The 25,194-nt window shown below is 42.1% G+C and overlaps 1 protein-coding gene across 2 annotated transcripts in view; it reads left to right on the top strand.

The window, feature by feature from the left end:
• The first annotated feature begins 1,120 nt into the window (after positions 1-1,120).
• Positions 1,121-25,194, top strand: part of PALM2AKAP2 (PALM2 and AKAP2 fusion) — a 267,852-nt gene continuing 243,778 nt past the window's right edge. The window contains exon 1 of one of the 2 annotated variants that reach the window (XM_065046401.1): positions 1,121-1,685. In XM_065046401.1, coding sequence (XP_064902473.1) covers positions 1,641-1,685 — 45 coding nt within the window. In that variant the 5' untranslated portion in view covers positions 1,121-1,640. The remainder of the gene's footprint in view (positions 1,686-25,194) is intronic. The other variant, XM_065046386.1, reaches the window with a different exon arrangement.

Raw genomic sequence — 25,194 nt, 5'->3', positions numbered from 1 at the left:
TTCCATGGAGGCAAAGCTAAGCAAGAGGTCACTGTAACATGCTGTCTAGAGACAAGGAGCCTGGGCACCAGTAAGGGAAATGGGACCAGGGGTGGGAACACTTGATGAAGCAGCTGCCTTTGGAAAAGCAGCGTGCAGCAAGTAGCACATCCCAGAGCTGGGAATGGGGTGGAGGTGGAGGATATCCAGAACAGGAGATAGGAGTGCTGCAGAGGCGTAAAATGCCAGGCTGGATGGCACATGAAATGGCAGGCACATGGAAAGTAGGGTGATGTCCAGACCATTTTCCTCCAAGATGGAGTTTCTGTGTCCTGTCAGCACGGCACTTTTGAAGCAAAATTATATGATGCAAAACACACTTTTGCTTCTCCTGGTAGGACAGCAACAGGGTGCCAGACTCAGTTTACTGCCCAGCGTGACGTCTGTGCTGGCTTGGGGACATCCTCTGCTGGGACAGCCATGTGCTGACCCATTCAGTAGCACCCCATGGGACCAGGCTGGGAGAGAGTGGGGGGTTTCTTTGCTGTTTATGAGAAAACAAAGCTAATGGGAGATCATACAAAAAAAAAGGTTTTATATAGATATTTATTATTAGTAGTATTATTATTAGTATTAATTAATTAATTAATTAATTAATTTTGAGGAGGTTGCATGCAAAACCAAAGCCATGCTTGAAAATAAGGGTACGCTCATGATACTGGCTCAGGCCCCCCTTCTCTTCCCCACCTGCCTCTTTCTCTATTCATAACACACCTGCGGTCTTCAGTCAGACTGTTTTCATGTACAGCTTGTCACTTTCGAGTGTCTGATGTCAACACAGTGCTTTAACGTGCAATACACATGCAGGGTGCATGGACACCTTCCCTCTTCCCCACTCACTCCCCCATGCTCTTTACTGCTGCTCTTAAAGGCTGTGCTGCAGCAAGCAGCCCTTTGCAGCATCATGCCGTGGTACCACTGCATCCATGGGTGGCTGTACCGCTCCCCTGTGCTCCATGCCTCCCTCCTCCAGTCAGTCCTATCCTTTCCCTTAGCCAAACCTGCTTTAACTCGAGGCTGCAGCCACTGCCTGCATCTCTGCATCCCTGCCTCCCTGTCTGCAGCAGCTCCTGCTCACCACGCCATGTGCCACCGTCCCCGCCGCCCTGCTCGCTAAGGACATGCAGCAGCACAGCTGTCTGCCTCCTCTGCTGCAGTCATGCAGGTTTGGATTACTGTGCACGCTACTGATGTCGAGCTCCTGTCGTGACCCAGCGCCCCATAGGAGGAGCAAATGAGCTGAGACGTCAACGCGAAAAATTATAGCCATGCGAGCTATCCCTGCGCTCAGCTGCTTGGAGAGTGCATACATGGCTTGTGTGACAGCAACAGCACACAGAAGCAGCAATGAAATGCAGTTAGCAATACAACTGGGAGACAGGCAGCAAGGCAGGCACCGGTCCAGTGACTAAAATGATCCTACCGTGAGCCAGCCTGCAGTGCCTCCAAAAGTGGCTGACTACTACACAGGAGCTCGGCTTTCTTTGCAATTACTCCAGTTCCCCCCAAGTGACTGCAGTGTGTGCTCTGTTTTGGTTTTGTTTCTTTTTTTTTCCCCCCACCCGTCTCCCACTGTCTCCTCCTGTGTCCTTCTCTCCAGGATGGCGGAAGCAGAGTTGCACAAGGAAAGGCTCCAAGCTATAGCAGTAAGTCAGTTTCATTTTACTTGCTCATTTTGTCCATAGCCGGGGGCTGCGGAGGGAAGGGGATGATTCCGGCACGGTGACTGGGAAGCTCCCAGAGAGCCTGGATTTTGTGAAGTTGTGCGTGGAGTTCCCAGTTTGGGAAACGAGTGGTTAAAGTCTGCTTTGCAGGATTTGGCGGAGGGAGAGGGCTCTGAGGAAGAGCATTGAGCTGACACGTGCAGAAAGAAAAATGTGAATGCACAGTGGCACGCTTAAAAGATTGATGATGGAGAAGAAAAGAAAGAATAAGTGGGGAGGAGGGGAGATTGCAGGAGAAAATCAGTACTCTGCTGAAAAGATATTTTCTCACAGTGGGAGCTTTAGCTTAGCTGATTAAGAAGTTAAACAAAATGATCAGCTGCAGGGTGGCTTTTTCTGAAGAAAATAATCGTGATATTACTAATTTTTAATACAATCTAATGCAAACACTGCATTATCAAAATCATGTAATTATTTGATCTACTACACTGTCACCTCCGTTCTGTAGCTGAATACGTGGTTCCAGACAAATTGCCTGCTGAGTTGCATCCTGCCAGGCATAAAGTCTAGGCAGGATTGTGCCCCATTTTAGTTAAAACTTTTGTTTTCACGTAATAATTTGACGTGAGCCATGGGCTGAGCGGGTGCAGACCTCAGAGGAACATGGGCAGTGACACCCGGTGAGGACTGGGCCTGGGTGTTTGAAAACCATCATCCTCCTGGCACACAGGAATCGCCAGCTCATCTTCCAGCGCGCCACGGGGGCCGTGTCAAAAGGCCTGTGTTTCTGTGGGCGCTGCCCGTCTGCCAGCCCCACACAGCCTGCCCTTGTTCCAGTGACACCCAGCTCCTCTTCTTTCCTGCGGCTGAGACGCTGGTGCAGCTGTGCCGTCCCCGTCGGATGGCACGGTCCGTGCCGGGGACCGCACACCTGGAGCTCTGCAGGGAAATGACAGAAGACGGCAGAGCCCGCATGGGTTTTACGTTCCCTTCCCCACTTCCCCCAGTGATCAACAGATGCTACGTTTTACTGGAGCCAGCAGAGATTACAGATTGCCTTTGTAGTAAGAGGAATGGCTGCTGTGCTGCTGCTGCTGTTCCAAGCTGTTTTCTCCAAGTCCGCTCTTCTGCTAATAGGTCCATGGAGATTTAAAAGAGACAGATGTAAAACAAATAGATTGTGTTTGTTTGGGATTTTTTGGTTTTGTTTGTTTGGATGGAGTTTTTTTGGGGGGATTGTTATTTTTTCGTTGTTGTGGTTGTTTTTTCTCTCTAAAATATTTCCTCAAAAAGAGCAAATGGTATAATTTGATATGGGGAGGTGGGGGCGGGGGGATACTATACTATAATTTTCAAGCAGTGGAAAGTAGGCGCATATTTTTAAGCTGGTTCACAGTTTTCTGTCAGCATAGGCATTGCCAAATCTCCGAATGGAAACACCAGGAAAGTTCCCCCAGAGGCAATCCTCACCATTGCCTCTGGTTTGGGACTCCTGTACAGCAGGACCGTATTGCAGAGTGGCTCTGCACATTACTGCAGTGCATAGCTCTGAAAAACTTCTGTCTCCCTATTGAAAAAAAAAGAAATTACTTATGTTGTTGCTGCTTCTTTTGACTGCTGTATAAAAGAAAGCCAAACAGCACCCATTTCCACTCCACACGATGTGCTTAAACCTTTCACAATGCAGAATAAATCTGGTGATCTGCTGCTTGGTGTTTTGCATTTCACACCAATGAGGCCATTATGGAGATAAAATTATTACCTGGTGTATTGCAGCTTTTTACAGTAGGTTTATGGTGGTATGAGAGAAGGCCTTGAGAATCTGGATCTTCATTTCTATATATATATATGGTTTACCAGGGCAAGATACAGATACATAAGCCTTTAAAAAATACAATGTGTGTTTCTTAAAAAAAAAAAAAGTCAGCTTTAAATGTATACATTTTAATGCCATTGGACATGCTTAAGCTGTCATTTTTAGCTCTTTCAGTTTCTGAAGTTCCTAAAGTTCACAACCTAACTACAGCAAGACTAAAAGCACTGTGACAGTCTGGTCTCAGAAGTGGGGAGACGTGAGCAAGCCAGTTACCAAAAAGTGGAGCCCAGTTGTCTCTGCCTGAGTGGAAAACATAAACTCTGTGTCCTAGGAAGGTCCTATGATGGCCAGGAGTGGTCAGTTTTCTGATCCTTCCTTGAGCAGAGGTTGCAACGCATCTCTCCATGTGTGCCATGGGCAGATACTGGTAAATCCTTGTGGATGTCACACCACTCTTAACATCTGCTTGAGCCTGACCCTAAATCCCCATAGCAGAACTGCCCTACCACCAACCAAGCTGAGCAGCACCCACTCTGAACGCTGCGGGAAGATGCAGGAGGTAAACAAGAGGTTAAAAGAGGAGGTCGGAAGCTGTCTTCTCTCTGAGCTTGTTCCTATAGCACACGTCCATGCTTACCTCCGCTCTTTTCCTAAGGGGAGTGGTGGGCAAAATTTTGGGTGAAGGAGGAAGCATTTTTGTGGCTTTAAAAAAATCTGCCTGCTGCCAGTTGCTCAGACATTTGGAATGCGAGTAATCCCAGAGGAAGCAGGCTCAGTGGCATGGGGACAGGTGAGCTAATTTATCACATTTTGTATAAATAAACTATGTGGCTCTGTAATTTATGGATATGCCCCCCTTCTCTATGGCTGCAAAGATTGCAACCAGATAGCGATCTAAACATAGACAAGCATTTACGAAATATAAATATTTTCCATCACTTAGCTAGCAGTCATAAAGATGGGAAGTGAGGGCACTGAGTACATACCAGTGCATGTGGGGTGCAGATGCACTTATGATGCAGTGAATATGCATTACCCATGTATAAAGTGAATTAAACGCAATCACTGAAGGGCAGCACTGAGGAGATATCATCCACTAGAGCAACAACCAGCACAGGAACTGGGAGAGGCTTTCAGGTCAAGGACAAGTCCAGTCTACAAATGCAAATGGGAAGACACTAAGATCTACTGATTTCTTAGCAGGTGAAAGCAACAGTAATGATGGCTACCACTTATCAGTGCCCAGCTCTGAGAAACAGTACTTGGTGAAACATTAAAGAAAATTAATTATTGACATTCAAGTAGCCATGTCAAAGATATATCCCATCAAACATGACCATTCTTGTATTTTCTATGAGATGTTGTGTTTGTTGACTGGATCTAACATTACTGAAATGTTATCAGGTGTTTGACTTCATATGGCAGAACACTGTTGTTTAAAAATAGCCCCCTCCTGTATCAGCGGGGTCTGCCTTAGATGGATAAAGTCATCAAAAAGTTGCTGTCAGTGAGGTAGACTGCTGAACAGAGCCTGGTTCCTTCAGGGCAAAGCCAGGGCAGAGCTTGTAGAAAGCAGCTTTTCAAGGCTTGAAGGCGCTCAGCATTTGTACTTTGATGTAAATGGAAAATCAAAGTTTATCATGTGTGGGTAGACTGGTGGAGGAGTAAATGCAACAATAAAAAAGGCAGTCTTGCAGACCAAGTTAGACTATTTGGTAAATGAGGTCTTACCAAAAGGGAGGCAGGTTCATATACGTTTACCTATAGCATTCCACTAATTCTTCAACAGGCCTTTGAGAATAGTAATACAATTACCTTTTGGAAAGTTAGTACCGGTATAGTTTCAGCATCACAATTGCTGGTAACCTAGGCATTCTACATTCATGGGCTGGACACTCAACAAGTGCAGTGAGCACCAAGTGGTGTCCATAAATTTCAGAAAATTTATTGACAGAAAAGCACTTTGACACTTTTATTTTTCTCCCCAGTCACTCGTTGTCTAGTACCCCACAAAAGTAAAACTGATGGCTAGTAGATCTCATACCCAAGGTCACTTTATTGAACCACTTCTCCAAAACTTTTGCAAATCCTTTCAGAGAATATTGTTCATGACAATTAGAATCTCAGGTATTGGGGAATCACACAGAAAGATGTGGTAAATTCATTTAATCAGCAGTTTACTATTGCTATGATGACTTCATACACGAGTTTCCTATGCCTTCATTTAGGAAGTAATGTTTTTGTCCTTAAAGTTAAGCGCATGATCAAATCCGTCTGAATTCAGCTGTTTTCAGACCTAAAGCCTGCAGAAAAGAGGCAGCAATTTATGCAAAGAGTAAGCAGAGTAAGTAGGCTCACACTCTTCTGTTTGGAAAATAGATGAATGAGAAGAATTTGGAGAAGGCTGTAAGTTCATGAGTGTTACAGAGAGAGAGGATAAGGAAATACTGCTCACATCTTTTGACACAAGAATTAGTAGGTGTCTAAGGAGAGCAGCACTTGTGGACAAAACAAAGCCAGAGGAATATTCTTCCTAAAATGAGTAGTACCCCCCTCTCCAGGATGTGACAGATACTCCAAGTGCAGCTGGGCTTGAGGTAAACCCATGGATGCTCATGGAAGTGGAATCCATGAAGGACTTTCTCATTACATATAATAATTTTCAAGTTGCAATTTACTGGAGGCTGGAAGAGAAGTTTTACATGTATTTGTCATGCTCCTGAGGTCTTCTACATTAGGCCCTGTGCTAGAATGGAGCATGGGCTAGGTGGTCTGACGCAGTGCAGCCGTCCTGTGTACTCACATTCCTGGAGTAACTATGTCTTTAAGTACTTTCACAAGTTTTGGCACTAAAGAAAGACCCCTCACAATTCACCACGGAGCTCATTTGAATATTGCTGCTACATAGTTTAATCCATTTTTTCCGTTCCCGTTTTTCCTTCATTATCCTATTTGCAATTGTATTTATGGTGCTGATTAATCACAACCATTCCTCTGCCATCTTGTTCCTCAGCAGTCCCAATAAGCGAGTACCTGAAATAGAAAATCCTCCTATAGCTGTAGCTGTCCTCCTTTTACATTCTGTGTTGAAAAGACTTGAAGGCTAGTGAGACCTTAATAGATTTCCAGAGCACTCTATGGCGAGTAAGCCCCGGTGGGCGTAGGAAAAGTCTGTGTCGTGCTGCAAATATTTCCAGGAATGGGTTTAGTGTGTGTAAACTAGAAATTATCACAAAATAAATCTAAGCGAGATGTATCTTGTGAGCACAATAAAAACCCATGAGGTTCCTGTGAACCTCAGTGGACATCAGCTGTGGGAGAGGAAGTGGTGTGTTTGTATTTGCTGTAAAGGATGAGAGAGGTTTTCCCACAACACGAATCTGCAGCCCTGCCCTGGACTGCAGCAATATCATGAGTCAGCTTCACAACAGACCTTGCACAGAGAAACCCATACAAGCACAGTTGTATCTCGTCTCGATTTCTGTAGCACATAAAACACTGCGAGTTCATGCACAGTGTAGGAAGTGTTATGGCCTTTGCCTCTTCTAAGCCAAAAAGCCAAGAAAAATGCCCATAATGTCTGAAAACTAAAATTATCGTCTCGGGTTTTATCTGTATTTTTGCTTTAGGAATGTTTACATGACAGCAAGAGAAGTGGAAATATGATGAAAAAATATTGCTGTCAAGGTATCAATGAAAACTAGGAATAAATAGAAACCAGAAACCAACTTGCTCTTGAGAAATTTCTAGACAGTCTCCAGACTTACCCAAACTGAACTGTTTAAATTTAGAATTGTTTCCACAGTGCATTCCTAGCCCTTAACACATCACCAACATCTCTTGAGCACAGACGAGGAGCTGAGATACTGGATTTCATTTGTGCCTTTCAAATTACATTTAGCAAAAGAAAGTGAAAATCAGTGAAACGACTGCTTGTTTGTGTGATTGTTTGTTTGTTTTTAATTATTGTTATTGTTGCTAAGTCGCTGCTAAAGTAAAATAGTTGTGAAATATTTACATTTTGGAAACAACTGAACAGCTCTAGCCTGGAGTGTAATTTTAAAGACAGATGCCATGTACCGTGTCAGCATGGGGGTAGATGTTCATGTGAAGTCAGAGGTGGGACTTTGGCATTTACATGCCATGCTAAAAGTGATGGACCGCTGGGTAACTGGGATGAGGGTGGGATGGGGCTGGAAGAGGGTGCACAGTGGTGCTCAGCCTCTTCTCGAGCCCTGTTGCTCTTTCAGGAATCACTCATTGTGTCCTTATCCCCTTCAGAAATACTATTTTACTCTTGTACAGAATGAAGTGTATTCTTTTGTCATAGGAATCCTTGCAAAGTACAGTCACCAGAAAGATGGTTGGTCTGCAGCGTGTGTTTGGGAAACCACTGCACTGTGCATGTGTAGTAAATTATGAGGACTCTCAGCAGAGCTATTTAGCTTCTGAGCCTCTTTCTGAGTGCATCCTGAGGAACTTTGCAAAGATTTCCGTGGATTTGTTTATTGATGGGGAAGTGAAGCTCAGGTAAAGAATTTATTTGCCTCTTTCACCAGCAAACCCAACAGAGCCATGAATTCAACCCCATGCTTCCTTATTTAGATGGGATCACTGAAATGTGATCTTAAACCTTACCGTTTCTGAATGGCACATGAGGATGTGCTGAGCATGTGCGTGGTGAGACACTGTTCAAACTGAGGATGCCTTTCAGGAGTGGGACTCAGGACCCAAGGATTCTACACCTACCTCTGATCCTTATTTTCCTACCGTAGAAAACCGTTTTCCACTGAAAATTCTGATCTGAGAAAACCACGTGCTTGCAAGGGTTAACACCAAGTCCAGTGGCAGTGAAATGGGTATGGCCTTTTGGCAATTGCATACCAGACCTGTGTAGATCTTGACACACAGATGCTTTTTGTTACTTAGCTGACTTGCAGTGAGGTTAGGCACTGGAGGTGTATAAAGCTTTCTTCCTCTTCGCCAGTAAAAACAAATGCTCTCTGTGTACAAAAAAAAAGGCCAACAACTAATGCACTTTGGGGAGCTCTTTTTGGAAGGAGACAGACCTGCTCTCATCTGTGAGTTGCAGCCTTTTCCAAACAGCACAGAGCTCAGGTTGTTGATTTAGGCAGTGCTACGATTATTTTAATTTGAGCTGCCAACATAATTTGTCAGGATTCACAGACAACACTGAGCAGGGTGGGGCTCAGCCCCTCTGCAGTGCCTAATAATAGCAGCCACTGACAATCAGCTGGAGATTTGGGACAGAAGGGGTGTGCTCAGATTTTAAAAAAAATATATACCTTGATTGAAAGTCCTCAGCTTACCAGTAGAGGGCTAAATATAAGGTGCTTTCCAGCCTTTTGGGGACGTGTCATTGTCATCTCCTCTGCTTCAGCCATGTTCTTTTGAGTTAGAAGCAGCACCACAGTAGGAGGAAGTAACCTGGGCAGGTAATGGCTAAGGAGCCCCTATTAAGAGGTTGAAAACTGTAGATAGAAATTAGGAGCTGAATTGCCGTGTGATTTGTTGCTAGAGGAGGAAGAGTTTAGCAGCCCGTAATGTTTGCTGCAGAGACTCACACAGCTGCAGTTTCTTTATGGCAGCAGCAGGAGCGAGTGCAGAGCTGAGATTTCTCAGGAGCGGATCGCGGTGCTAAATGCAGACATCTAGCGATTAACCAGCTGAGTGCTGCATGCTGCAGTGCCAGCATCAGGCTCACTGGTCTTTAGCGGGCTTCCCAGAGGAAAAGGTGTTGGAGTACACACACAGACACTTGTTAGCCTCTCATAGAACACATCTGAGCTGCACCACGTGTCAGGGTCTTTGGAAAAACCCCCACTGACATCCATGGGTTTTAAAAGGATCCCTAGTGATTCAGTTGTTTCCCATTTGGAGCATAAAGCATGCATTTGGCATCCAAGGTGTCACTGAATTTATGGTAACTGCAGCATAGGGGACTGGATAGTCTCACGCATTGGCTTTGGTACAGAATTACTATCTTGGATGTGTTGTCAAGTTCCGGTGGCTTTGTGCAGATAGTGCAGTGTTAAGGACTTAATCCCTTATCTATTTTGAATTCCTACCTACTTTGACATTAAAAGTCTTGATTTTTAATCATGTATTTGTTCGTAATTAAAATAAACATATACAAGCACTTGCTGCACTTTAGAGAAGAAGAAGGCTGATTAATTTTCCAGCATTTTAAGCTGTATCTTTAAGACCACTCCTTGTGGCAGGGATAACTGCTAAATTAAGAATGTGCATAAACTCATCCCAGCTTCATGGTGAACTTAGTACATTTTTCTGGTTAAGGAAGTAACTTTTAACCAGCCAGAAAAAAAGAAATAAATAAAGAAATAAAGAAAGAAAAAGAAAGAAAGAAAACAAAAACCTCCAGTTTTTAAAAAATGAAATTTAGAAGTGTCTGAACCGAAACATCTCTATGAACTGTGTCCCTGTATCAGTAAGACAGTGAGAAATATCTGTTGCTTGTGCTAAATTTACACTTGTTTTTGCTAAAGTTCCAAAAAGTACAAAATTTAAACTGAAATCCACATGGGATATCTGAAACTCATCTGTGAAATACAGACCTGTTCATAATTTTCATGCTTTCCATTATGAGCTTCCTGACCTCCAGAGGAAAAACAATAGAATCTAAGTGGTTTACAAGTATTTTTGTCTTTATCATGTGTGACATTGCGTACGATGCTGAGCAAAGGTCTTGGTGAGATTGATGTGACACTGAACAGTGCAGATTATCTCCTCTGTGAATTTCTCAGAGATTCACAGGACTGAATGTCCTATGGAGGAGTTGTTCCAGAATCAATAGAGTTTCCAATATGGACAACTCTTTACATTAATAATGTGGGTTGTTTATTTTCTGGGCTTTTAAAACAGCATAATAATTCATAATTGAGAAGGAAATGTGTCTGTTAAAGATTATTCCACTGCTGAGAAAGAAGGGATGGACAACACTGCTGAACTGGAGAGCTGGCAGGAGTTTCCTGTGACAATTCTGCCACAAATCTCAGGGCACTGGGAAGAATTCCTCTCTGCATTTGGCCCCTGTCTTTTGGAAGAGCATTGTACCATTCTTCCTTGCCTGAGATCTCACAGGCCATGAAAGCAGTCCTGAAAACCAGGTATAAGGAAACAAGACTGTTATTTTGGTGGTGCATGTACCCAAAGCTCCGGTTTCTACTTCATGTTGATCTGTGAAATTGTATGGCAAACCACTGCCCTCACTTAGACACATAAGAGAATTAAAATAGTCTTTGTTCTCTGTTACTTTGAAAACACATGTTTCTTGGTGAAATAAATTCAGTTTACATTGATGTGGATAGCGTTGACCATGTGATTGCAAGCAAGTCATAGGTGTCTGGCTGTGAGGCGGTAAGGTCTGAAAAGATCAGGTAGGCCCAGCTGTATGTTGTCACTTTCTTTACGGATTGCGGTGTGGCTTAGCTAAGCTCCATCCACATGCCACTGAAATGGCTGTTGGGCTGTGTGCTTCCCTGAGTTGCTGTGGCACTGGTGAGCTCACCGGCCGTGAAGCCTCACCTGCAGGGCCTGTGGCACAGTGCATTCTTTTGGCTACAAGTGGCACACTGAGCTGGAGGGGGTTCCAATGAGAAGGTAGACCTGGTTTGTCATTGGCATTGTTGCATTGGTCATGTCTCTACCCAGGTGAAGCTAACAGGTGCAAAAGTGGCTGGAGAACTAAAGCAAGAATATATATACTAGTAATCAGCTGTCACAGTGGAAACCTGAAACAAATGGTGTCCAGCTTGGATCTGACCTTGTTCCAGTTCTTGACAGCGTTTCACTAATCTGGATCAAATTAAGCAGCCCAATCACTGTCACAGTAACCCGAGCTTCGCTGGAAGGGACTGCAAACACATGAAGAAAAGAGTTTAAAATGGTACTGGCAGGTTACAAGCCTTTTTCATATGGTGTCTTCGAAACAAGTGAGGGGTTCTTAACATCTCATCCTAATCAATTGCTGGATAGTAGCTGTGAAGAAAAGATGAGAGGATTATACTGAACAATCCAGTGAAAATTACTCAGCAGTCGTGTCCATCATGGAAAAGGCAAACAGGCTGGTATATGTAGACAGGGATACTGCCTATAAGGCACATGAAATCGTATTCTGGTCAGAATTTTGCTGGATGTTAGTCTTCAATAAAAGTATGGGCTGAAAGGAGAAGAGTCCAGGAGAGCCAGAAATGATCAGAAGTGGAGAAAGTTTACTTCTGAGGGAAGACAGAATAAGTCAGTTGTCTGGCCTAGTGAAGAAAATAGCGAGGTTTATCTGATTTTGTTTAAAGGTAGGAAAAACTTTCTGTATTCCTTCTAGAGTAGGTCACTGGTATTTTCACTTGTGCTCAGATGTTGCTCAGTCACCCAGAGACAACTGGCTGGCATACAAAGGGTTCTTCTGCAGCCAGTCAGTTTTCTTGCAATGCCAAGCACAATGCTTCCCCCAGACTTGGCAGCCAACATATGGATGCTTGGAGACCCAGGAGAACAGCTTAATCCAACCACAGTGAAGGAAATCTGAAGCTGGGTTAGTTTACTTTGCATTTTGGATTGGCTAAGTGTATGAGTAGTCAGTCACTGAAGTTCAGATATGTTGGGTAACATGAGCACATGCGAATACATAGAATTACCTCTTTTATTGGATTTAGACCACCAGTCCATATGCTTATCTCCTGCAGTAGAACCCTGTCCTGCTTCCCACCAAGTTAATAGGATTTTCTCTGCTAGTTTCAGTGGTAAGCAGGAACAAACCCATACTATCTCCGTAAGTGTTCAGGCTATTTCTGACTATCCTCATAAATAGTGTCAGATATGTGCCAGACCACATGTCAAAATCAAGCTTGCCAGGACAACCAGTTATTAAGGCTGAGAGTAAACAGAGAAAGTGGAATTCACCGTTCCTCTAAACTTGAGAGGTTCATGCTTTGCCACATGTCACATACGTATCAGTGGTACAGAGGCACAGTTAGGAAGTGGCTAAACTCACCTACAGAAAAAAAAGTTACTAGATTTTAAACGTGTTGTCATTCACTCACAGGAGACAGCCAGTTTTGAGGTCCCAAGTCACTTAACAGCCAATGCTCTTGACTTCTGTTACATGTTACCAAGAGTCCAGATATTTAATAATCCTTGCTGTAATAAGCTTCTCATGCTTTACCCACACATTTTAAGGAGGTGCTTTTTCAGTTGAATCTTCCTTACAACAGCAGGTTTTTCTCTTGCTAGAAATGTTGTCAGTAGAAGGAAAAAAATATATAGTAACAGCTTTATTTTCTCAGTAATATGAAGGGAGGGGGGGAATAAAAGAAAAAAAAGAAAAAAAAGAAAAAAAAGAAAATAGGAGGTATTTTCAGTTCCAGGAAGTCATGTTTGTGATTTCTCTGTTGATCCTGGGAGGTGTGAAACGGTGAAGGCTTAACAAGCTGAAATTTCCCTGACACTAAAATCAAAGGGGATGAGACCCTCCCTTCAAATAGAGTAAAATAATGCCAGCAGAAGCAAATCTAGACAATACTGTCATTGAATTTCATTGTTTTTCTCTTTGTCCAACCTACCTTGTTTTTGAGCTGCCTTTGCAAATTAATGCAAAACTCCAGTGAAACTTTGGAGCAGATCCTTAAGAAGTATTTGGGGGCCGGAAAACAAATTTCACTTATTCTATAGGGCAAGTAAATTGTCAAAGGTCTCTAGGAAGCCCAGCTTCAATGGGTGATTTCTTTGTGGCTACATTTTGACTTGTATATGAAGAAAGCCTTTCAGCATGCATTAAGACAGGGCAACGGGTGCTCAGAACATAGCACAGCCTTACAGATTTATCTTCTATTTCTGTGTAAGACAACCCACATATTTAAGAAACTGACCAGAGAGAGCTTTCACTACTGATGTGCTATTAGTATAGCACTTCATTTCAAGCAGTTTCTCCTTTTTTAGCAGAAATTTTTAGCTTAATCAAACCACACTTAAGCCATGAACAAAAATTGGTTTGCTTGTGGATATATTGTTGAAGCACTTTATGTTTCCATGTGCCATCCAGAATTGCAGATACTGGGTACTTCCTAAAGTGCAAAGGCAGAGAAGCTGGTGACAACCTTTTACTGTGCTATAGCAGAAATTACCTCCTGAGTTTTAAACTGCTAAAATTGCTACTTTGGCCTGTGATTTAACAGTTTAATTCCTTGTTTTTAGACCATTTTTGCTCCCTTTAAAAAATGAAACAAAACAAAACAAACAACAATACAAATTTAGATAATTGCAAATGTCAACAGTAGTTTTGGTTGGTCCAAGAGTTAGGAGTTTTTTTTAATGGGAACTCCCCATCTGACTAAAAAATGTGTCCAAAGAGCCTTTCTCAGTAAACTCAGCATGAAGTGTAAACTTCTGCATCAGAAAGTAGGCAATGCAGTTGTTTATTATTCTCCTTAATGTCCTTGTTCAGACTTTTTTTTCCAAACAGCCACCATGAAAAACACTAAATTTTTTTCAGATGCTCTGATGAGGACCGGCCACCTTCCTATTATTTACCTGACTCATGAGTAAGAGCAAAATTGTCAAAAGCATCCACTAACTCTGAACACTCAGCACGAGACATTTTCAAAGCCCACATTATTCAGAAAATAAGTTTTTGGGTAATGCTTTATATATCCAGAATACCTCTTGCATTGATGTGAACGACATTGTGAAACTTCAGTGCATCTGCTAGACATCCAAAGCAAATTTGCATGGTGGCAAATCAAATGTTTATTGAAAAGCTTTAGATTGAAGAGCTTTAGATCATTTTGTAGAGGAAATATAGATTTCCTGAGGCAACTGATCTGTTTCACAAGTGGCAGATTGAACAATAGAACACAGTTTATGATAGGGGAAAATTGCACTTACCTTTTTAACACTGCTTGCATCATTGGTCTTTGTGTTTTTAAAATTCAATCAATCAGTATTTGTTTATTTGGTTTTCTCCTGTGAAATACAGGAAAAAAAAAAAAAAGAAAAGCAAGGACAAAACCAAAATCTATTTAGTAGTAAGGAATATGGGTCATGCTATTGGAAACCACAGCACTGAAAAAGTAAAAAATCACCAAAACCCCTCTATAATAGACTTAGCTTTGGTTTTTTTCACTAAATGACCTTGTGGGGTTGTTCATGCCACTTAATCTCATGTCCTCATCCTTCCCTACAAAATGTGGATTGTGATACTTACTGTTCTACAGGAACAATGTGAAAACCACCTACATCAAGTCTAAATGGTGCATTGGAGATGGAACTTCAGGCATAAGTGCTTCCCAGAGCTTTATTATTCTGTCTCCAACAATTGATGTAACTTGATGCTACAAGGGAAGCAAAGGAAACCCCATTATGCACTTTCTGAATAGTTTCAGGATAGTTTTCTTTTTGTTTTGGCAATGGAGAAAACAAATCTCTGTTGTTCATTACTGGCATTAGAGCAGTATCAGCTGAGGTCTATGCTCCATTGTGTTAGCATAACTGTGAACATGTGCCCCACATCAGCCACCAACAGAGCAGAGGGCAGAGAAGGTAAGAAATGAGCTCAGAAATGTGAAATAATTTACCTGAGAACATTCAGCAACCTGAATTCTATGGGTACCTCTTTTGACTGTGGCATTAACAGGTTACATGCTGAACCCCATTGTTTGAGTCCACATTAACTGCTCTGGTCAAAGGTCTCCACTCTGCACGGAAATCCACCATCCACTGAACTGCGCCTGTTACAGATGCAGAAAGATCCTGTGTGAGCACAGGGGTCTTGTCTCACCTGCCTTCTTCCCTGCAGGATCCTCCGACCCTTGGTGGCCAAGCTCTCCACCACCTCTATAAGCCATGCCAGCAAGATCATCTTCTGTAGAGCTTTCATGCATTTTTGTGACCTGGTGTCAACAGTCCGCATCTTCCAACAGGTGCTGCAGTGCTGCTCCTCAGCAGTGTTGCATATATTCTGTGATTACAGTGTGTGCAACCAATTAAGTCACCAGTTTTCTTTCTCACTGCCTTCTTGCTTGTAAGCAGCCTTACCGATAATGCACATTCAGAGATCCTTTAGAGGTGTCTCAGCACCAGAATTTGTGCTGAATGACTGAAACCAGGAAAGTAACCTGGATCCAGCCCTGCTGACCTGGCAGTTCTCCCTTTTGTTCATGTTCATGACCATTGTTATTGACTGTTTGATCTAATTTGGAGGAATAGGGGCAGGTTTTATTAGTACCTTTGCAATGAGGGACAGAGATTGTTTAGACGGAGTAGGTAGTAGAGGATTGCCTGTCAATACCTCATGCATCTTTTTTTCTAGGGAAGCAAAATAACGACATGCCTGCACAGTCTAGCATGACCTGGGAAATAAATAGGTTGCATTTTCTTTTCTGCAGCAACACCACCTATGGAAATATCTTGGTTTCTCTCATAGACACATCCAAAGATACTGTCCCTGGGCAAGTAATAATCCTTAGAAACAAAAATCATTTGCACTGTGAGTAACGAATGGATTTAGGAAGAAGAAGCATAGATGGAAATATTTTCAGCTATAGAGAACTGTTCTGTCCAAGTTGTTACAAGTCACACAACTGTGGCATGTGTTTTCAAAACCATAGCAGTGGAATGGATCATTTTGCCTCTGCCTTTCAAGCTGTGATCTTGGACAGGTGGTGGGAAATTCTGAGTTTTTTAAGGCTGTTAAGATTCAGAGAGGAAAACCAAAAAGGTGAAGGTGTTGGCACCAGTTTTCTAGCATGCCTCTTGGAAGTAAGAGAGCCTTTTCCACCACTGCCAGTTATCAGAACCATCAGCCAGGTAGTGGCTCAACAAAGCTGCATCCTTGCCACAAGCATCAGATTTTATTAATATGTATATCTTCTCTGAATGCCAGTGGTTCAGCACAGGACTGCAGGAAAGATCATTAAGGCAGACTTTGACTTCAGAAAAGTTACATAAGATGCATCAGAAAATAAGATTATTTTCTATATGTCTTTCCATTACAGAGGCTTTTTTGTAGACAGAAGATTAGAAGTATTACTGCCATTCCCACTGAATGCTCCATGTCAACCAAGACATGCTGTTAACAGTTTTTTTAGAAAAGTGTTAAACCTTCCCCATTTTTATTTAATCTCTGCAGAAGATTCTGCAGAATGAAAAAGCTTGATCAGATTTGCAGAAGAATTCCGTATGCAGCATACAACAGGAAAGGGTTTCAATGAGAGATGTAGCCTTGCAATTAGACTCTGATGTGCCCTCCATTTACCATTTCTCTATATGACGTGTTATATTTGCATAATTTATCTCTAAATGTAGTGAACATGTCTACGGTAAACTCTTGGTAGGTGGATCCCATCTGTTTGCCACACTATAAGTATTTTAGAAACCTAATGCAAAAGAAAGTCATAAATATACCCATCTTTACATCCCATCCAAGCTCCTTGTTTTCTTGTCCTGTTTGATACCTGTCTATGCAAATGTCAAGACAGCTCTTTTCCCAAATCTTTTTTCACTCAAAACAATCTTCATCTTTCTCTCATCAGCATTTGGAACTCTGTCTTCCAGTTTTCCTTTCAAAGAGAGTAAATAGGATATGTTCTTCTAGTACTTCCATGTCAATAACTTTCTCTTCCCCTGTAATCCAGTCTCTTTGGACCGCTCTGTTTCTGGAGAATCAGCTACAAGATACATTTTAAATGAGAACCATCCACTGCAATTACCAGTTAATCTTTTATCCAATCACACTTTAGAGGAAATTATTCCAGAGGGAAATTTTTGGCAAACTCACTACTATAAATACTGCTTAAATTAGTTCATGGTTATAGAAAATTAGAAGGGAGGGAAAGCTTTGCAGGAACTACTGTCTTCTCCACCTTTGATTGTAAAATAATGCAAAGGAATTGAGGAAAGGCTATGGACATTTGAAAAGAAAAATCATGTAGACCTGAGCAAGAGTTAAATTTTAATTTGCATTCAGTGGCTTCCTTGGCAACCCTATTCCTTTAAACTTATCAGCCTTGTTTACTGATGACAATGTGTTACTGACATCAGCTCAAGTTGCTGGCAAAGATATTACTGATTTAGAAAATAAAGTGTCATCTAGCGGAAATGATCTGCGTTTGACAGCTTGATGCACACCCAAGTGCCCCGCTGGACCCATGGAGTCATGACATTACCACTACTTGGGGGAGCGAAAGTGATCACAGAGTGTCCGGCACAATAAAAGAGAGATGTTCATCCTTGCCAGCTTGCATGGAAAAGTATGATTATAGCTTGGCTTCACAATGCAGTGGAGATTTGGCTTGTAAAATATGGATAATAAGAAAAAACTACAATACTTTATATACTTTCCTTTATTCTTTTCCACAGGTGGATCATACTTCCACCTTTTCCCTGTATTCATGAGGACTCATAACTTCCTTTTTTATATGAAGGCTGAGATTCCCATGTAGTCACATAACACTATAGCTAATGTTTTAAGAAAAATATATGTTGCGAAACTTGCTATAAAATCACAAGAACTGGCAAAACAGAGCTAGCCATAATGTTCTTTGATATTCCTCATGTGTATTGCCCACAGAGACATTCAAGACTTTTATTACCAGATCTGCAGAGGATGGCATCTGCTTCTAGCAGGAGAGGTTTAGCGTAGTATCAGAAACTTGCACTTTGAGCCTGAAACTGAGAATAAATGTGAAATTAGGACAGAAAGCCTGCAGCTGCAATCAACACAAGCTTTATTTCATGGTGACCACCCCTTAAAAAATAACCTTTGCAGGACAAAATGCCACAACTGAATTGCAGAAATGATGGAGGTTACAAATGAGTAAGCATTGCTGTATGTCTCCACGTGGAAATCTGATAGCTGATCTAACTGAATCTTAAGTTTTACCTCCTCATCTGGGGCTTCTTGGTGTTGCTCTAGTGCAAACGGCAGTACCTAGTACACATAAGCTTCACTGTTGCCTCAAAGTAATTCAACATTTTCTTACAAAACATGTATCAAATGAGTCCAGTTTTTAAAATTAGTAGTGCCCTGTTAAGCTAATACATCTGCAGTCTGCGCTCTGCTCCCATTTATCATCTCATAGCATGTTGAATGCACTCTTCTCTCTCGAAGTATTGATTTAGCATAACAAAGCGTGACCTTGCTTGCCTTCTGACTTAGAAAACAGCAACACAGCCCTTTACAGGGCTCTGAAAGGATGTACCAGCAATATGGAAGAACCAGAGAAATAATGGGATTCCTGCACCAAATCAGACAGCTTTGTGTATGCACAGAGATTACTCAGAGTAATGAGAACCTTTCACATGTGGTGCAGGGAGAATTTTTTATTTTCTAGTGGAACACAGATGATCCTTCCCGGTGAGATGCTGCCGTCAAAGCATGGTTTGAATGCTGAGAGAACTGTCACGGGAAGGGTTTCCAGCTTTGCAGCCATGACAACACTGCATGACACCTGTGCATTCAGGAAGGGAGATGGAGTTAGTAGGAATAAATGTCTTACTTTCTTAAGTCCCATAGAAAAGGCGTCTCTCCCTTCTAAAAACATAATGAATTTTGGTCTAAATTCTGTTTGGGCTTTGCAAGGTCTGTTTCATTGTATTTAACAGGGCTCTGGGAAAGCATAGCATGCCCTCTACAAGAAAATTTTGGTAACTGGGTTTTATGCATACGGTAACCAGAATTTTTGAGGGTCCTCTGGGCATTACTGTAGTACAAAATGGTGAAACAGCAATATTGAGACGACTTTCAACCACGCAGTTTCAAAACAGTCATGTAGAATGTGGTGTCGTCCACAGTCTGTAGGGTTTGACACGTGCCACAGTGGCAGGGCAGAGAGACAGGCAGAAATTGTGGTATTTTGGTTTATCCTAGATAAACTGGGGTGAAATTGCATGGCAGAGTGTTCAGATCCAAATTTTAGCTGAACCACCAATGGTCAGAGAGGCTAAGACTCCTTTGTTTGACAACACATCACTCAAGTGAGAGAGGGAGGTGTAAGGGAGGTATCATCTAACACTTCAAACCAATATTGCCATCCTCAGTGTTGCCCTCCTTCACCAGAGCTGGGTAGCACTAGGTCTGTACCATCGAGGTAGTAGGTGCACAGTGTTGCAAGGTGAGTTTCACAGTGTTTGGGGACCATCAGGTGATAAGAGAAACCCACTCACTTGCATATGCTTTTATATCCAGACTCGCAGAGGTTTGTTAGTTTGCTGTTCTACTGAATATGGTGGGCACCTAGCACTTAAATCTCCATGGGGAACGGAAAGCCTTGTTGCATAAAAGTTAGGTAGTTCTTGTGAACTATCCATCAGACAGATATGAGGTAGCTGACTGCTCACCTACGCTGGGAATACACAAGGAAAAGCCTAAGAAAGACTTTAGCAACACTTCTGTTCTTCAGGTTGGCAACCAGTGCAGAGCCAGGATGGGCTGTTCCTCCAATAAAAATCCTTTCTATGCCAGTGCGAGAGCTTGACTAAAGCAAACTTGCTCTTGGATGACAACTTGGGCCATTAGCAACATTTTCTAGCGACCCATTACCAAATGTTAGTATCTGCTGTCATCCCCAGCATAGCATTTCTGCAAGTACCAAAGAGTTTTGCAATTATAAGTGCCAAACACAAAGGCGTTGCAGAGTATGAAGAGCTGTCACAAACGCATGTAGTCATGGCGTGCTGTCCCCATGCACACCCTGAGACCTGATGCCTAGAAGATACTTTAGCTCCACATGCAACTCTGGTGCATGTTGGAAAGTGAGGCACAGCATCGCAGGAAAGGATGCAATGTGTAACATACTGTTTAGCAAATTTGACCGTTTGGGGCTGTTTCTTTATGTGTTGAACCAGTTAAGTCACTGTCATTCACAGCTGGCTGACTGGGTTTTAGAAGCCACCACAAGAAAATCTTTATTAGGAATGCACAAACAGCCAAGTGATCTGCCAGACAGTGAGAAGGGAGACATTTCTATAAAGAAGAATGTGTAGTAGACAAAGTTTTGTAATTGAGTGGGAAAAAAATCAGTGCTATTTGTCCTTCCTAAGAATCTATGGAAAAGTGAATAAATTATTATTTCCAGCTCCTTTTATTATTCTGTGCAGCTGCAGGAAAGGGCTGTATAATTTATGTGTGTTCTTGAAATAAAATGTGTGGTCTGGTGACTAGACATGGTAAGAGGGCAAGCATTCCTCTCACTCCACAGGATTTCAAAGATTATGACATGTGCTTTCAAAAATAAAAATGAAAGACTTTATCAAAGAAGTGAAAGCTCATTTTTCCTTTTAATGAGATTAAATATTTTACTTTTAAAAAATAATAATTTCTGTATTTCTGATTAAGATTTGATTAACTATTGTGACAATATGAAACACAAAAATGGCTTGTGGAAAAGCTTAGAAGTAAAAACATTAACTTTGAATATGTACAGTGGCCCCACACTTCAAAATTTCTTTGTGGTCATTAATAGCTCTTCATTAACAGTCCATATTATGAGATGGCTGTATAGCAAATTTCCCTGCTGCACAAGCACCATGTGATGAAACAGAGAATTTGATTTGTGGGCTGCATGTCATCCACAGGCCACTTTGTTTTGTAGGTCTGCTGTAGCAGGTCTCCCGTAAGGAGGACACAGACCATAAAAGCAGCATAGTATCCATCAGTGGCCAGCCATGAGCAACGCTTCAGTATGGCATAGGAACCCTTTAATGTCCAATGATTTGTATGCCAGTGACACTGTGGGTTGGAAACTGTCCCTTTCCAATGTAATTTTGCTTTCCTTTTAGACAGGAACTGACAGATGTTCAGAAAGCATGTCAGGCAGGTTAGAGAATCCAACCTTTTATGAATACCAGACCACAACGAAGATAAAATTTGCCTAATTGTTAATTTTTAATAGGACCAGACTGGAACAGTGATAGAGGGAAACTCAATTATTTTAAATGTGCAGTATTCATTAAAAAACAGCAAACATTCCATTTAACAGTATCCAGGGGAATGATGTATGCAAATGTGCTTAGAGGATCTCATCTTCATTTTGTCTAGACAGAACTTGTGTAGCGTAAGCCCCAAGCATCTCTGCTGCCAGGGCTGTTGACAGACTGTGGTCAAAGATCATTTCAGAAGGCTTGTGCAAGAAACCAGGAGCAGGCACCTATTAGCTCACCTGTTGTTATTTTCTTATCATCACATGGGTTGGTTGAATTTACTGTCCAAACGCTTAAATGGGACAGTGAAGAGGGAAAAACAGCAAGCCCATGCAATCCCCATTTTATACATTGGAAAACCGTGCCACGGGCAGTAGTTCATACAAGTGCTGTAAAGAAGACTCCAGTATTTCTTAGATACGGATTGAAGACCATGTACTCTGTGCTGAGACTGCAATGTAGAGGAGTTATATTTTTAAAAAAATAATAAATTGAAAGACATAAAGCGGGCTTCTAAGATCTTTATAGTTGAACGAAAGTGGAAAAACTATTATGCAAAAGTGGTGGGGCAAACAGTGTGCTTGGCTGAGCACAAAGGGACATTGGGATTGGGTTAGGATCAGCATTTTCAAGAATGCCTTGTGTATTAGTTCTACTATGCAAATGCAAGTAATGTGTGTAGGAGCAGGGGCATATAGTCAGGTTCTCTGGACCAAGCTGCATCCCCAAGGAGGTAACACCTGGACTATGTTTTGATAGAGCCTCAACAGTCAGTGGAGAAGAAACCCTGTTTTCTCCGTTTGAACAAAGGTGGTGGACTTTGCACTGAAGCAGATGCCTCACAACAGAATGATTACTGAAGAGCAATGTAGATTCTGAAAAGAAAACAGTTGCAAGCAACTGCAGAGCAGTGATTTCCTGCAACAGCGAAGTCCTTTGGAAAGCAGATATGTGCATCAATCTTCATTTGCACTGAGATGTAGGCTCTACTTGGCCATCACTTCGAAAGGTGACAGCCTAGGCCTCCAGACATATGAGACCTGTGCAAAATGTATCTGGAATGTTTTGTATTTATTGTGTGAATCTTTATGAAAACTTCTGATAAATTTTACTTTTAAAAGGGAGATTTTTTAAATGAATAACACTTGTTCTTCAATAACAAATTAAAAAGATAAAACAGATGTGACATGCTTGATAACTACAAAGGGAAGAAGTATTTTCTTTCATTGCTCTGGGATACTGTTAGTATCTTTGTGTATAAAATGAAGTTCAAATGATTGTGAGAAGATGTCTGCATCCACCATCCTTCTTCCTGAGTACCTTTACCCAACATAACGTACAGACTCCCACAAATAACAAAACTTAGCAAGAGAAAAGGAGGTGGACAGATTCAAGTGTTAGTTTGACTTGGGAACATCTGGAAAACAGAAGATCATGTTCTACAGCCTTTTCTTTTGATTGATTGCTGGAAATTATTTACAAAGCTGAAGCAATGGAGGAAGCTTGATACAAGAGATGAAAAAAATACCCTGTCTTTGCAGTAGCTTCACTGGTTAGTTGCCATTTTTAAGCCCTGGGACTTAGGCTGAGTAGCAAAAAGAACATTGCAGTTATCTTTATTTAGAGGGAAATGTATTTCATTCACAGGTAAGTGTTAGACAGCTTCTTTGCACAATACACCTGCAAAAACTGTTGGTTTTGTCAGCCTACATGGCAGTTCAAGCCCTTCTACTTCCACATGGCTCTTCGTAATGGCAATCTGTATTGTCTACACATTCCTCTCATGCAGGAGCCTCCAGCACTGTGACAATTAAATTCCTAGCCACAGAGAAATTAAGGTGAGGAAACTTCATTATATGTTTTCATTTGTGAAGCAACTGAAAATAAATGTGCTTTTTATTATTCCCAAAACAATTGATTTGGTTTAAAGGGTCTGTTTTCAGGGAAGTCTCCAAGCCTACCTGTGGTGGAAATCATAAAGTCTACCTGCAAAGCATTGCTATCACATGCTGTGCTGCACAAACAGCAATAATGGTGTGAAAGGCAGAGAGGAAAAAGCCTTCAAATTAATCTTTTAAGTATGTAACTTAATAGCACATGCATAACTACTTCGAATTGGAAGATAAACCAGGTATTTCCCTAATGAGCTTAGTGGGACATAGAGATGGCTATTCTGCCTTTGGAAATGACCAGAAAGCAATTGTTTATCTCTGGAGTCAAATGTGAGCTTCTCTTGGCACCACAAAGCTCTGAGTGAGATTTTGGGTTTGTGCCACATCTCCAGCACATGCCCGTGACAGCGATCCCGGAGTCGCGTCTCCCTCCGGCAGAGACGGCGATGGCTCAGCTGCCTTCAGGAAAACCCCTGGGTGACCTTAATGTGGGGAATGAATGTTCCTCGGAATAAACAGTTTGCAAAAAGAGGCTGCTAATAGTGAAACCTCAAAGGCTCTTGCACAACTTCAGAAGGAGGAAACTGGTGCTTTTGATTTTTCCCAGCTTTGAGTCTTCTGGGAGGAATGCAACAAAGGAGCTGTTGACATCCACGCTCTGAGTGCCTCATGACGTACTCCTGGTGGGAAAAAAATTACACTCCTAGGTTTCTTAGCTGAACTTTTGAAGCTTTTTATAGCTGGTAGAATTTGTCTTATGTGAGCCTAGTTAGAGAGAGACTGCTGTATCAGATCAGGAATACTGCTAGTGGCTAAATAGCTCAAAGGAGGTGCCTCCACACTTCATCTTGACACAAAAGTTTAAAATCCTCTGTTGCTTCTGCTGCAGAAGCAATGATTTTTGTGTCTCAGGTGTAGCTATTGTTCAATAAATATTATCATTTTTCATCCGTCATCTCAGACAACAAAACATGTGCACAGGGAGTTTGCTTTCAGGTTTGGTGCTGCTGCAATTTATAGACCGTGGCCTCATTTCAAGCAGCAGCCAGACACCTCTCTCAGGGAGGCCAGAGGGACTCACACTTACGCACAAGAGCTTCCTTAACTGGGGCAGACAAACAGTAGGGTACTTGTTGTTAAAAGCTTTTGAACACATAATCACCACATCTTATCCCAGCGAACTCTGATTATAATTATAGGAGGGAGGAAATGACAAACAGAGGCTTTGACACAAATGTGTGGGCCAAGAAAAGAGGAAGAAAGAGAAGCGAGGATGAAATTGGTGTGCAGCCTTTGGGAGGCTCATGCAATTATTCATCAGGTGGGAAGAGAAGGGAAGGGAAGGAGGTGGAGATGAAAAAAGGTAGAGAGCCAGGCTTTGCTGTCATGAGCTTAAGAAAATGATGAGAAGATTGGGCTCGAGCCTGCCAAAATCAAGGGGAAGCTTGCCATTAGTTCCAGCTGCTTTGCAGCAGGCTTTATTACCCTCATCCTTGCTTCCAAATCCCTGTCTGAAATGCTTCTGGTCAGTCCTCGAAATCAGCTTTTGGGGTGTTCCTCAAGCCTTTTGCCTGTGCATCCCTTGAAAGCACAGCAGCATCTGCCTGCCATCTTCCATGTGACATCCTGTCTTGGGACACACAAGGCTGCAGGGAACTAACGGGGTTTTTATTAACATTTTTACAGGCATCAGAGAAAAGAACCATTCAGACCATCCACTCTCTTGTACTATCCTGATGGTAATGAAAGCATTACTGCATTTCCCCACTGCTCCACCTTCTAGGAGACTACAGTGCAGCTGTAAACCAGCTGTGCTTCATTTGCACTCAGA

The sequence above is a fragment of the Columba livia genome, chromosome Z (assembly GCF_036013475.1).
Source record: "Columba livia isolate bColLiv1 breed racing homer chromosome Z, bColLiv1.pat.W.v2, whole genome shotgun sequence".
In the NCBI taxonomy this organism is placed as follows: domain Eukaryota; kingdom Metazoa; phylum Chordata; class Aves; order Columbiformes; family Columbidae; genus Columba; species Columba livia.
This window is presented reverse-complemented; position numbering and strand designations above follow the sequence as displayed.